General features: G+C 41.4%; 1 protein-coding gene across 1 annotated transcript in view; it reads right to left on the reverse strand.

Annotated features, from left to right (window-relative positions):
- Nucleotides 1-382: 382 nt before the first annotated feature.
- The window catches only part of LOC134392403 (band 4.1-like protein 5), a 28365-nt gene continuing 16172 nt past the window's right edge, over nucleotides 383-12575 (reverse strand). Inside the window, exons 6-11 of the mRNA XM_063116698.1 lie at nucleotides 12332-12433; nucleotides 10687-10777; nucleotides 6837-6914; nucleotides 6048-6089; nucleotides 4421-4554; nucleotides 383-4081 (exon numbers count right to left, since the gene is read on the reverse strand). Of these exons, the coding sequence (XP_062972768.1) occupies nucleotides 4024-4081; nucleotides 4421-4554; nucleotides 6048-6089; nucleotides 6837-6914; nucleotides 10687-10777; nucleotides 12332-12433 (505 nt within the window). The 3' untranslated portion in view covers nucleotides 383-4023. The remainder of the gene's footprint in view (nucleotides 4082-4420; nucleotides 4555-6047; nucleotides 6090-6836; nucleotides 6915-10686; nucleotides 10778-12331; nucleotides 12434-12575) is intronic.

Raw genomic sequence — 12575 nt, forward strand, 5'->3', positions numbered from 1 at the left:
CAAATGTCACTTTTTAGCATTTCTGTAAGTTTTCAGAAGAAAGAAAACCCGAAATGAAATTTTATCACTGCTAGAATTACTTCAATCAGGAGAACTAGGAGGGAGATCATTCTCCTTCTCCCCCAGCCCCCATATATTTTCAAAATCTGTTCTGGAAGGAGCTGATTTTTGAGGGTTGCATGGAGGAGAAAAGAGAGAAAGTCTTGCTGTGCAAGCAGACTTCCACTTGTGTTATATTTGTTTCCATCCAATGTCAACAGAGCTAAACTCCAAACCTATTTTCACCACAGATAGGCAAAGGCTCAGGAAAACAGGACGTTTTGTAATGTGTGAACCAGCTATGTCATTGTTCTTCTGGAAAGAGAATACTTAGAGGCAGCCATTTTGCACAGTTGTGTTATATTTAGAAATAAGCTATAACATAATTCATTTGTGACTGATTCCAAGTGGACTACAAATCACAGTTCTTGTTCCCATATACGTATGTTCAGTGCAGTTATTCTAGCACATTTTATACATCTGTCATGAAACAGTGCACTTTAATATTTATATATACACACACAATACAAAAAAAATAAGTTATACTTAGAGCTACTGTCAAGCTCTACATCTTTTGAAAAGTTACAAATACAGCAGTTAGTGGGTGTGGGTGTTTTATAAACAAAATACTCTTAACTCAAATAATTCTTACATACTTATAAAGTAAGTTTGTCCAGTTAAAGGAAACAAGTGAGAATAAAGGAGTCAGTAACCAGAAACATGTATCATCCTGGGAGTGCTACACCAGAATGCTCCCTACTCCCCTTTTGATGCATGTGGAGTGCCACACCTTCCCCAACTTCATTGGTTTCACAGAGAAGAGGTGAACATTTTGCTTTAGGAGAATTACTGTTGAGGGTCACCATTCACCCTAGCGATCCAAGCACTTCAGTCATAATCGCCACAGAAACCAAAGTCCTGGTTCATACCACTACTGAGCAATAAGCTGGGTTCATACAAGTGTGGGTCTCATATTTAGAGTGGCTATTTCACATGTTATTTACAAACTGGAAGGAAAGGTTTCTGCTTATTCCTTCAGCATGCATTTTTTTTATTTTAGATGCAAATAGGATTGTGAAGAGTATGAACCAGACCTAAACATGTTTAGGCAATTTACCTAGTGAAGACCAGCTGCTGTAAACACAAGTGCAGTTTTGTATTTCTCAATATGACTGCTGTTTAATCCAACGTAACCCTCCTGGCTTTAGGTAATATATGCAAAATATACTTCATCAACCTCAATTAACCCCCTAAGCCTAGAACAAATGGTCAGTTAAATAGAGGTAGTGATCAGGTGATTAAGGTTAACATTCACTTCCATTGACAGGTGGTGCATTTATGACAGACTTCTGTCAACTTTCATATAATAGTTTGGTTATATGAAACACTTATCAGACAATAAGCAAGATCACTTGAAGTGTACTTTACTTCTCTTTTTGTGCAATTTCCCCAAGGAATTGCTGGTGTCACCTCATGATGAACTAACTAACGGGAAAAAGCTGTATTCCACATTCTGTTTTCCTGGCCTCAGATACTGCCTACTTCAACACTTGGATGAGTCACATATTCTACAGTATGAATATAGGTTATGAGATCTGTTTCTTGCAGAGTGTTGTTCCCTCAGTCAAATCAGTAAGCTTGGCTATTTATGTAAATACATTTGATTGTGATACTGGGCAGCATTACAAAGAACAATTCCTAATAATTCAGAATTTCAAAATAGCAGAACTGGGAAAGACATTTCTTACAGCTGATCACCCGCCTATATGTCTTTCGCTTTGTTTGTTTTTTGTTTCGGCTTGCATTGGCCTTACATAAGTTATTCAAATGAAGGTAATAATAGCATATGGTTTTTTAAAAGTTACTATTCTCTAAAAGTCAACATACAACTTTCTAGAAACTGGGTAGGCTTGCAATAATCCAGCTAGCTCCAGGGAGTGAAGCTAACAATCTCGCTAGCAATCAAACAGCAATTGGTCCTTTCCTCCTATATCTATATCTCCTGCAATATGCTGAATGTCAAAATTTCAAATTCTTAATAACTTAAAATAATGCCATGCCTATAAGGTCTAAAATATTGAAAATGTTAATATTCATCATGTAATTTTCAAGAATTCATTGTGGAAAATGTTTGTGAAATCAGTAGTCTTAAACAAATTACCCAAACTGTTTCAAGAGCAAAATACTACTGAGCTCTGGTAATCTAGTGAATCTTACAGGTAAGAGTTCAGGTACTGGTAAAGAGGAAGTACTCAGCCCTCCCCTGCCCATTCCCCCAAACAGAGCCTATTTTATATAGAAAATGGACTCCTCACAATGCTACAAATGAAAGTACAGCAGTTGCTCTTCTTTCACAAGTAGCAATGGCCATATAAGAAGTGAGGAAAGACAAGGGTGAACAAACAGTTCACACAGTGGATTGGTTCCTACCACCCCACCCCCATCCCATACAAGGGAAGTGACACAAGAAAGGTGTTTTTTTAACTTTGTCACAAAAGCTCACATACACTAAAGGCAGTTCCTACACATTTCATACATTTTCCCTTTCACAGTTGATCTGAATTTGTGTCACACAGGTTTCTTCCATCTGGATTTCTTTCTTATCTAAACACGTATGGACTCTCATCAGTATAAATAGTTTCTTGAAACAGACAATGTTAATAATTATGTTTCAAGAGGACTTTCTTCAAAACTGAGCCATTTTGGACTGATCAAAATGAACGTATTCTATAACTTTCCCGTCTCCTTTGAAAATCCGCAGAAGGATCACGTTAGTTTTAGAACTTGAACCATAGAACTATGCTTAACTGTGCATGCCCAGTTTTACTGTTCCTAGTCAATGATCAAAGCAGACATCAGATTACAAAAAAAATGTTAAGAATGAAGTAAACTTGGGATTCACTTAGCTATCAAACAGCATTCTTCCTGAGTTTGTAGTAGAAAACAATACCACCATTGATTCAAAACAATAAGGTCTTCAATATGTAGAGAGAGTACCTTTCCCCACAAATTCCTAGTCATGAGTTTATTTTTTAAAAAAGGTAGGTGGGCTGTTGGCATGTTTTGCTTCTTGATTTTCCAGTCCAATTGCAATCTCACTTATCTCACCTGAAGAAAAGGTTTAAAATGGAACACGCAGGAAAAGGACAGAAACTAATTAGCATACACTTGTACTATAGAAATCAGCCACTGATGTGTTGAGAACACATCTCAAACCAATATTAATATAGTTTCAGAGTCATTCATTGAAAGTCTACAAATGTTTCCAACAGCAGCTGATGGAAAACTCCAAAGGAACATGCCCTTCATTCTTAAGTTCTGAGATGCTTTATACAGAATGGGGCAAAAGTGTTCCACCCACAGACGATGGCAGCCTTAAAGTGTTTGGTACAAAACTGCTTCATCTCCCCATGTCAGTGGGATAAATTACCATCAAGGTGCTGCATCCGCAGTTCCTTCCATACGTTGTAAGAAAAAGTGCAGAGTTTAGAAAGTGGATTAAGGCCAAAAGTATTTGTCGGATGTCAGTACAAAAGAAGATCAGAGAAGATGGTCGTATAGAAAAGGAACAAGAGCTTGCTCTATAAAGATATTACACAATTTTTTTCTTTTACACCAACAACCAGCAGGTGGCCTTAGAAGTTCTAATCCTCCCAATGAAAATATACAGAGCCATTAAAGTTAACTGGCTCATGGCAGTGACCACTTTCTACAAAGGTTTCTATAAACAAAAGCACTACTATGGATGGAAATCTCATGGATTTCATTACATGTCAGAACTTGTTTCAGTGTAGTTTGCAAGAGATACTCAGGCTTCCCAGCAGCTCTTCGTCCTATAGTCGTATTCTAATTCCAGTTGAAAGGATCCACTATAAAACAGCCAGGCATTTCTTTTTAACCATGGTCTGTAACATGGGGTTAATTCCAGGAAAGTCCTTTCCAGGAGCTCACTGAAGATGCTAGGAAGATGAGACGTGTCAAGGCTCATAGTTCAGTGGTAAGTAAACATTTTGGCCTTGTTGTAGCGTCTTCGGCAACAGAACTGAAAAGAAAGCAACATATGAAACAAACTACATGGGTGGAAGATGAAAGGAGGGATTCTTTTTGGAAAGAGTGCTACATTCCTGGTCCCTGCAGACTGAATGGATCAGCCAATCAACTCACCACTCAGATGGACAACACACAATTCCAGATAAGGTCATTTTAGCAATATTCTATAACACGGGATACACACTGTAAATATATTGATTAGCTTAAGAGGCATTCACCACAAGCACCACAATAGAATTGAATTAGTAAAACACACTCTGAATAAAATAGGATTTACGTTAGAATTCCAGCATTTCCCTTAACGATGCAGCAGCAAGGTGGAAACCCTTACCTGGGCATGGTTTCAGGTGAGTACAGGAGAGGTGGGGAGCCAGCCATGACTGATAGTGCCTCAGTACTGCCTTTCACTGCCTTAAGAGCTAGGCCAACGTCATTCCCCAAAGGCCCATTGGAAACTAGTCCACTCTATAAAGATAACAAAAGCAAGGAAGCCAATAAGGAAATACAAACAAACCTTTTTCAACTGATCTTAGGAACGAATTATGTGCTCTCTCAGCAAATGATTGTTCCCAACCATGTGTTTACTGAGATAACACACATGCAGAAAAGGATACTGTGAGTGGGAGGAATATTCAATCTGTCTCATGGCCACAAATACTTTACTGTATCTCTCACCTCCCCAATTTTTGTTTCTGCTTTATCCAACTGGGCTTATTTCCAATCTCAGACCCTTGTTGGGGAAATGTCCTGAAGGAAATTTGTAGGAGACGCAGCTAGTGGGCAAAGGAAAGTAATTGTTTTATCAGGAACGATCCTTTTTGATCATGGAAGGGGACAACATGGTGAGAGATGGGTAGGAAGAGTCACCTATATCACTGGATGTTGTCCTCCCGTCATCTTCACATTTAGATCCTGCCCTTTTTCCCTCTTGCAAGGAACCCAAGGCAACTCACGTAGTCCTCCTCCCCACATTATCCTCACAACAACTATGTGAGGAAGGTTAGGCTGAGACTCAATGACTGACCTAAAATCACCCAGTGAGCTTCATGGAGGAGTAGGGACTACAACTCAGATCTCCCAAATTCCAGTACAGCACTCTGGTCACTACACCATACTGGCTCTCCCATGACTGAGAAGACACCAAATTTCTTTTGTCAGCTCTGCTGGGCCACATCCCCATTATCTGATGTACAAGGAAAACATGTGTTTGTGTAATTTACTCTTGACAAATCCTGATAAAATTTAAGAAAACTCAACTAAAGACTTCGCTCCCCTCTTCAACATGTGTTCCAGGCTACCATCTTCCAGGGAGACTGTAGCTGGAAAACAGGCCAGAATACACAGGCATCGCCGCTGGTTTGGACTACATCTGGACTACCAAGGTGCCATAGCTGTCAATCTCAGCCATAAGGAAGGATATAGACTGGGGATTGAGTGGAGGGGGGCAGTGGGGTGGGCGGGTTCCTCCTCTGGCAGAATTAAAGGAGACTGGCCTCTGCCACTTGAGGAAAGATATAATTTGCACTCTTGAACATTATGTAACAGAAATGGTGGAATTTGAGAAAATTAATCGCACAAAGTCACAGTAATCTGTAGAGCTGTATTTTTAAGTAACTCTTAAGAATGCTGTTCAGGTTAGGGTTATCTAATTTTCAGTTACTGGGCCTGTTCAGACAACACACTGAGCCATGGTTAGATTGCTAACCCTTTTGCAGCAAATGGTGAGAGTGTTTAAACCATAGTTATGTAGCCACCATGGTTAAGACTGGTTCACATGATACACTTAAGCCATAATGTTTAGCTGAAAATGCTTAGCCTTCATGGCGTAGCATGTCATCTGAACAGGGTCACTAACTGTTACTACTAGTCAATTAGCCATGGTTTATTTTTAAATAACCTCCTGAATTTAAATTTAGAAAAACACGAACGTTCATTGTTCTTAAGATCCAAAAACTTACTGGCACTAACCACCTGGGCACAACTGTTGATGGAGAAGATACCTAAAAAGCAGAAGCAGACAAGATCTCAGAAACACAGAAAGACCTTCAAGTGTTTTCATTGCTCTAATATGACTTTCCACTTCTTCCCCCTCTCGTGTCACTTCGTTTTAGACTTTAACAGGACCTGCAGCTGAATAGCAATATAAGCGCTGTCACTCCTCATCTCCCAGAGATAGAACAAAGGTGATCCCTAGTTTTATACTGAATTTTGTTTCAATGTGTTAAATACTTTCAGAGCTTATAGGCTGAAAAGCAGGGGAGAAACTAGGGGGCGGGGAATGAAAACAGCATACACAATAAGGCAGAGTTAATAATAGCATAGCTATTGGTAAATTAAAATAATACAGATTTTGCATTTCCTGGTTTTGTAATAAACAGGCAATATTTTACCTTAATTTCAATCTGTATTAAAAATAATGCAAACTACAGCAGTCATGCACCAATTTATGAACATTCTTAAGAATGTTTTTCTCCTCAGATACTACATAGCTGCAGTAGGAGAAGTGGTACAAACAAGCCCTTGCTGGACCTTGTTTCCATCAGTTTGCATAAATAAAAAATGCAAATGTAACCTTACTAGCCAAAGGCTCATTCATAAGACAATCCCTGTATGAGAAACCAGCTCAGAAAAGTATCAGACTGGAAGCAAGTATACATTTTGTGCAAATGATGGGATCAATCATGCTTTCCTTCCAAAAGTATCAACAGCGCAATGAAATCACAGTTCCATTTAATTTCCACTCTTACCCGAGGCATAGCTTCTGTAAAGTCAATTAAATTCTCTGCTTGTGATGTTAACAAAATCTCCACGTCCTCTTGAGTGTTCTGCAAAATGTAATAATTAATTAAATTATCACCAGTCACCTGAAAGAGCTACTGAGTGTTTTCTACCATTGCATTCACTTTGGGGAAGAAAAAAAAAAAAAGCAAATTGTGGGATGGAAGTTCATGAATGCTCCTTCTAATGCAATCCTTTCCCTTTACATTTTAGGGTTTGGTATACAAGAATTTATCTCACATTTTTCTCAATGCCCAGGGAGCTTCAGCTATTGGGTGGTATAGAAATGCAATAAATAAATAAATAAAGCAATCTGAATCCAAGCAAATAAGAGAACCCTGTTGGTTCTCCTGGACCTCTCAGCGGCCTTCGATACCATCGACCATGGTATCCTTCTGGATAGGTTGTCTGAGCTGGGAATTGGAGGTACTGCGTTGCAGTGGTTCCGCTCCTACTTGGATGGCCGATTCCAGAAGGTGGTGCTGGGGGATTATTGCTCTGTGCTGTGGCTCCTAAGCCATGGGGTTCCGCAGGGCTCTATTTTATCCCCTATGCTGTTTAACATATACATGAAGCCGCTGGGGGAAGTTATCCGGAGATGTGGACTGAGGTGTCATCACTATGCGGATGATACCCAGCTCTACCTTTCCTTTTCATCAAACCCAGGTGAGGCAGTGATTGTTCTGAACCAGTGCCTGGGCACGGTAATGGACTGGATGAGGGCTAACAAACTGAGACTCAATCCAGACAAGACGGAGGTACTGTTAGCGGGTGGTTCTTCTGTCCGGCGAGGTGATGTTTGCCCTGTCCTGGACGGGGTTGCACTCTCCCTAAAGGATTGGGTCCGTAGTTTGGGGGTGCTCTTGGATCCAGAACTGTCACTTGAGGCACAGGTGAACTCAGTGGCAAAGAGCACCTTTTATCAGCTTAGGCTGATATACCAACTGCGCCCTTATCTGGACAGAGGTAGCCTATCTACAGTTATCCATGCTCTGATAACCTCTCGTTTGGATTACTGCAATGCGTTATACGTGGGGCTGCCTTTGAAAACAGTCCGGAAGCTTCAGCTGGTACAAAACAGGGCAGCCCGTTTACTAACAGGGACTGGCTGGCGAGATCACATTACGCCAGTCCTTTTACAACTTATTTATTTATTTATTTATTACGTTTCTATACTGCCCAATAGCCGGAGCTCTCTGGGCGGTTCACAAAAATTAAAACCATTCAAAGTATAAAACTTTGATTGGCTGCCAGTTCAGGTCCGAGCCCGATTCAAAGTGCTGGTATTGACATTTAAAGCCCTAAACGGTTTGGGGCCAGGTTATTTGAAGGAACGCCTCCTCCCATATGTACCTACCCGGACCTTAAGATCATCTGCAGGGGCCCTTCTCCGTGAGCCCCTGCCAAAGGAAGTGAGGCAGGTGGCTACTAGGAGGAGGGCTTTCTCCGCTGTGGCACCCCAGTTGTGGAATGAGCTCCCCAGAGAGGTCCGCCTGGCGCCTACACTGTACTCCTTTCGTCGCCAGCTGAAGACCTTTTTATTCACTCAGTATTTTAACACTTAATTTTAACTTAAATTTAAATTTTACTGTTTTAACTCTGTATTTTAATCTTATATCAATTTTGCTGCGTGGTTTTATCCTGGTTGTGCTGCCTGGTTTTATCCTGGTTTTATACTGTATTTTGTATTTGTGCTTTTAACCTGTTGGTCGTTTTATCATGGTTTTAATTTTTGTGAACCGCCCAGAGAGCTTCGGCTATTGGGCGGTATAAAAATGTAATAAATAAATAAATAAATAAATATTGCTCCTCTATACAGTAGCAATCTAATCTAATTCAATGGGAGATTTAATGTAAATAGTTTCCTGTATAAAAGTTCAGATGTTTTATATTATTTGGCACTCCTGCCTTTAAGGAGGGTCAGGTTTACATATAATATTAAACCGGGGTGGGGAACTTCCGAGGAGTGCTACAACAGTTATATTTACCTTGTTTCCACGCTAGACTTAACCCATTTATTTATCTTTATCAAAAGATCTTTATAGCTCCACTTCAAAAATTTTGGCATCGTAGTGCTTTACGATAACACATAAAAACAGTTATCATTCAAAGCCCTCAATCCACGTTAAACTTCAAACCACCGCATCCCCAAACTCTTGTGTAAATAAAATCGCCTTACACAGATGTTTAAAACAGTGCACAGTGGGAGCCTGTCTGGCAGATTGTTCCACAGCTGGGGGCCAGCAACCAAAAGAGCCCTGCCCCACCCCTGCACATTCTCATTTGTAGCAGGGAACCGTCAGAGCGCCCTGCTCCTGTGAACGAGTCTGCTGGTAGTGGGACACTGGGGCGAGGCGGGCACTCAAGCAACCAGGGCCTAAGCGGTGCAGGGCTTTATAGACAGTTAATAAAACCTTGTAGCGCCCCCTAGCAGCCAGTGTAGCTCTCGAAGCACCGAAGTGATAGAAGACCACTTCAGGAGCCCCCTGACCAACGTGGCTGCCACATTTGGCACAGCCTGTAGGTGCTGGATTTGCTTCAAGGAAAGTCTTGTATACAGCAGGTTGTAATCATCAAGCCTGGAGGTGACCGGGGCGTGCCCTGCGGTAGGGAGATTGGCCCACTGCAGGGGCGGACTTGGCGGAGCAGATGTAGTTGGTAAAAGCAGCTCTGGACCACAGCTCCCACTTGTGATGACATGGTGAGGGACTGGTTGAGGACGACACTCAGGTCTCAAGCCTCTGTCACAATCCTCAGTCGGATTCCTGAGACTGACACATCTTCTGCATCCAATCTCCCAGTTGCCAACCTCGACTAACCCTTTTAGCCTTCTGTAGTGGCTAAAAGATGCCCAATAGGCCTAATTTAGCTTGCAAACAACCTAGATTTGACCTTTTTGGCACTCCTTGGTGCTCTGGATTTTGTTTTCAAAATAAATAAATTAAAATGTTTAAATTTCTTTGGGGGGTGCGGGATGGAAGGCATGGAATCCACAGCCCACATGTCGCCCATCCCTATGCTAAACCCACATGTCGCCTACCCCTATGCTAAACCTTAGTTTAGTACTATGTGCACAGCTTAGAGGTTGAAGTTACCTTGTTTTATTTAACCATGGTTAACACTAATCAAGGTTTGGCCCAGTGTGGAGATAAACAACTAAATGAACGACTCGTTGCCTGAGGCTCATACATATAACAGTAAACTATGGTTTAATGCAAGGGGAACGCTTTTTAAGTCAAGGGCCTCATTCCCTCGCAGCAAATCACTTGGGAACTGCATATCAGAGCTGGTGGAGCTGAAGCCAGAAATTGTACCCACATTTTCTACCGTCCCCCTTTACCCTCCCCCAGTCTTACCTTCTTTCTCCTCCCTCTCCCTCTCTTTTCTCGCTCTCCCTTACCATCTCTTTCTCAGTCTCATCCCCCCATTTCTCTTCCTTCTCCTCCCTTTTCTCTCCACCTTGCTCTTCCTCCACCTTCCCTTTGCACTGAACCCTCCTCCTTTTCAAAAAAAGGGTCCCATTTGTGCAAATGGAATTTTTCTCCATATCCAAACTGCACCTAATTACCGGGGGGTGGGGGTGAGTCCATGGGCCGGATCTGGCTCATTGGATGGAAGTTAACCAATCGAGGTTTTACGTTATCTCCAGGGTTAGCCACGGTCTGTTGCTAGAGCAGGAAACACGATCTGGAAACATTACAGTTGGAAAAGCAATGCCACTACATGTGTTTGACACAAACAAGTGTTTTGCATTCAGCCTCTAATCTTGGACAGTGATTCACAGAAAACCCCACCATTCCTCACAAAGAAGTGATGTACCTTTAAAACAGCAGCCTCTGCAGGAGGCAGATTAGCGGGACTCAAACGATCTTCAAGGCTAGAGGCAGCATTATCCTCATTTAATTCATTCCTGGAAGATGAAAACACACCCACCATGATGCACAGCATGTGTGAAATAACTCGTGTTACTTTTCATAACCCCTTAGCTTGGAGACCTGACAGATAATTGCAAAGAGAAGATTACGGTCTGGAAGCAAAGGTAGCCTTGAAGTCATGGCTGTGTGAGCTACAGAACCTAGCGCCCCAAGCAAGTCCTCTGAACTCAAGGTGCCAGAAGGGTCCAGAAACTCCCTATGCTAGAGTCTTTAGCTCACACTCTTTTGCAAGCATCGACGGCCCTTAGTGATTCCTGTGCTTTCTATGGCCAGATAAGAGAATGCCAAAAGCTTTGTTTACTCTCTGGCACATGCTAACATGCACTGACCAAAAAAGGCAGTCTAAGTAGTAACAAACCTCTCATGTATTTATGCAACGCATACACTTTAACATATGGAAGGAGAAGCTTGATAATCACCCTTGTTTCCTATAAACCTCAATTTAAAACCTTTGAGATTTTAGCATTTCATTCCTTCCTAAGAGCAGGTGGCCCTTGATCCTATTCAACCAGCTGTGAAACCTCATGTGCACTCATCTTTGGGTTTATCAGCTGAAAAAATAGCACCCTTCAGTAAAGGGATCGGGCAGGGCGTCCTCTGCATTTTGCAAACTCAGCAAGGGCCAAATTATTAAATAAAGGGCTCACTGTTCTAGAAACAACAAAAAAATTGAGCAAATGAGGGGACAAGAGTTGGTTGCAATTTCCATTAAAAGCCATGAGAGCATTCAGTGAATTTATAAGAGAGTGCAATTAGTAATGATACAGAGAATCTTCATTAGCATATTGGTTTCTATGGAAGTTAGCAGTGACTCAGCTAGAATGAAGCGGTTACAATGGATGCACTGCAACACACCAGCACAATCTTTTATCTTTAGATGCTGTCCTTTACTAAGTAGTGCAGTTGAAGTAACAAAGCGGAAGAGCCTCTTTTTAAAGATTTTTACCTGCCCTTTTATAAGAAATACCAGATAAGCTTCTAAACGTAAAGCAACAAAAATTAAATTAATCTAGTAATTACAATTAAATTTTAAAGCAACAGATGAAAGAAAACCATTTCCACTGTTACTTAAAAAGTGAGCAGCAATGCTACCGACCATATATCTTTTGAGGCAGCTCCAAATTCTGGATGCCACAACTAAAAAGACCATGATGAAACGCATAATTGCATCTCTTATGTTTTAAAAGAAAAAAAATCTAGAATTTCACAATATCAATGGGATGGCAACATTTTGACAAGGCTTGATGGACAGCAATGGTGTCCATTCCATCAAGTGGCTCATGAGGAAGGAACGTCTTCAACAAGCAACACTGAGATCTAGCATTGCCTGACTGGACTGTGAATAAGCCATGCTTAATTACTCCAGGCTTTCTGGCAGAAAAGCAGAATTACTAACCTGGCTGGAAATTGCCAGGATTAACTGATTGAGCTATTCAAGGGCTCAGCTGTTTTACTCTTTCACAGACTATTTAATCTTTGCGCAGTTGCTTTTTCCTTCCCCTCGGAATATTCCCTCCCAGAAGACTTACAGAATGAAGGCATTTGAGATTGGGATTGCGTTCAGCTCCTGGAACACTGGGCTGTGGGCTCGCAGAGGGCTGTTCTGAACTTTTCCTGACAGAAGAATGGTCCTGAACAAAGCAAATCCAAAGGGTTGACTATGAGCTCCTTTTACCACTGTTCCCTAGAGAACATTCTTCACAACAACATTAACAGGCACAACACCCCGGCACTCACATAGCACAAATAACCTCTTAGCAATTTATGTGCCCA

The sequence above is a fragment of the Elgaria multicarinata genome, chromosome 2, assembly GCF_023053635.1.
Source record: "Elgaria multicarinata webbii isolate HBS135686 ecotype San Diego chromosome 2, rElgMul1.1.pri, whole genome shotgun sequence".
NCBI lineage: Eukaryota > Metazoa > Chordata > Lepidosauria > Squamata > Anguidae > Elgaria > Elgaria multicarinata.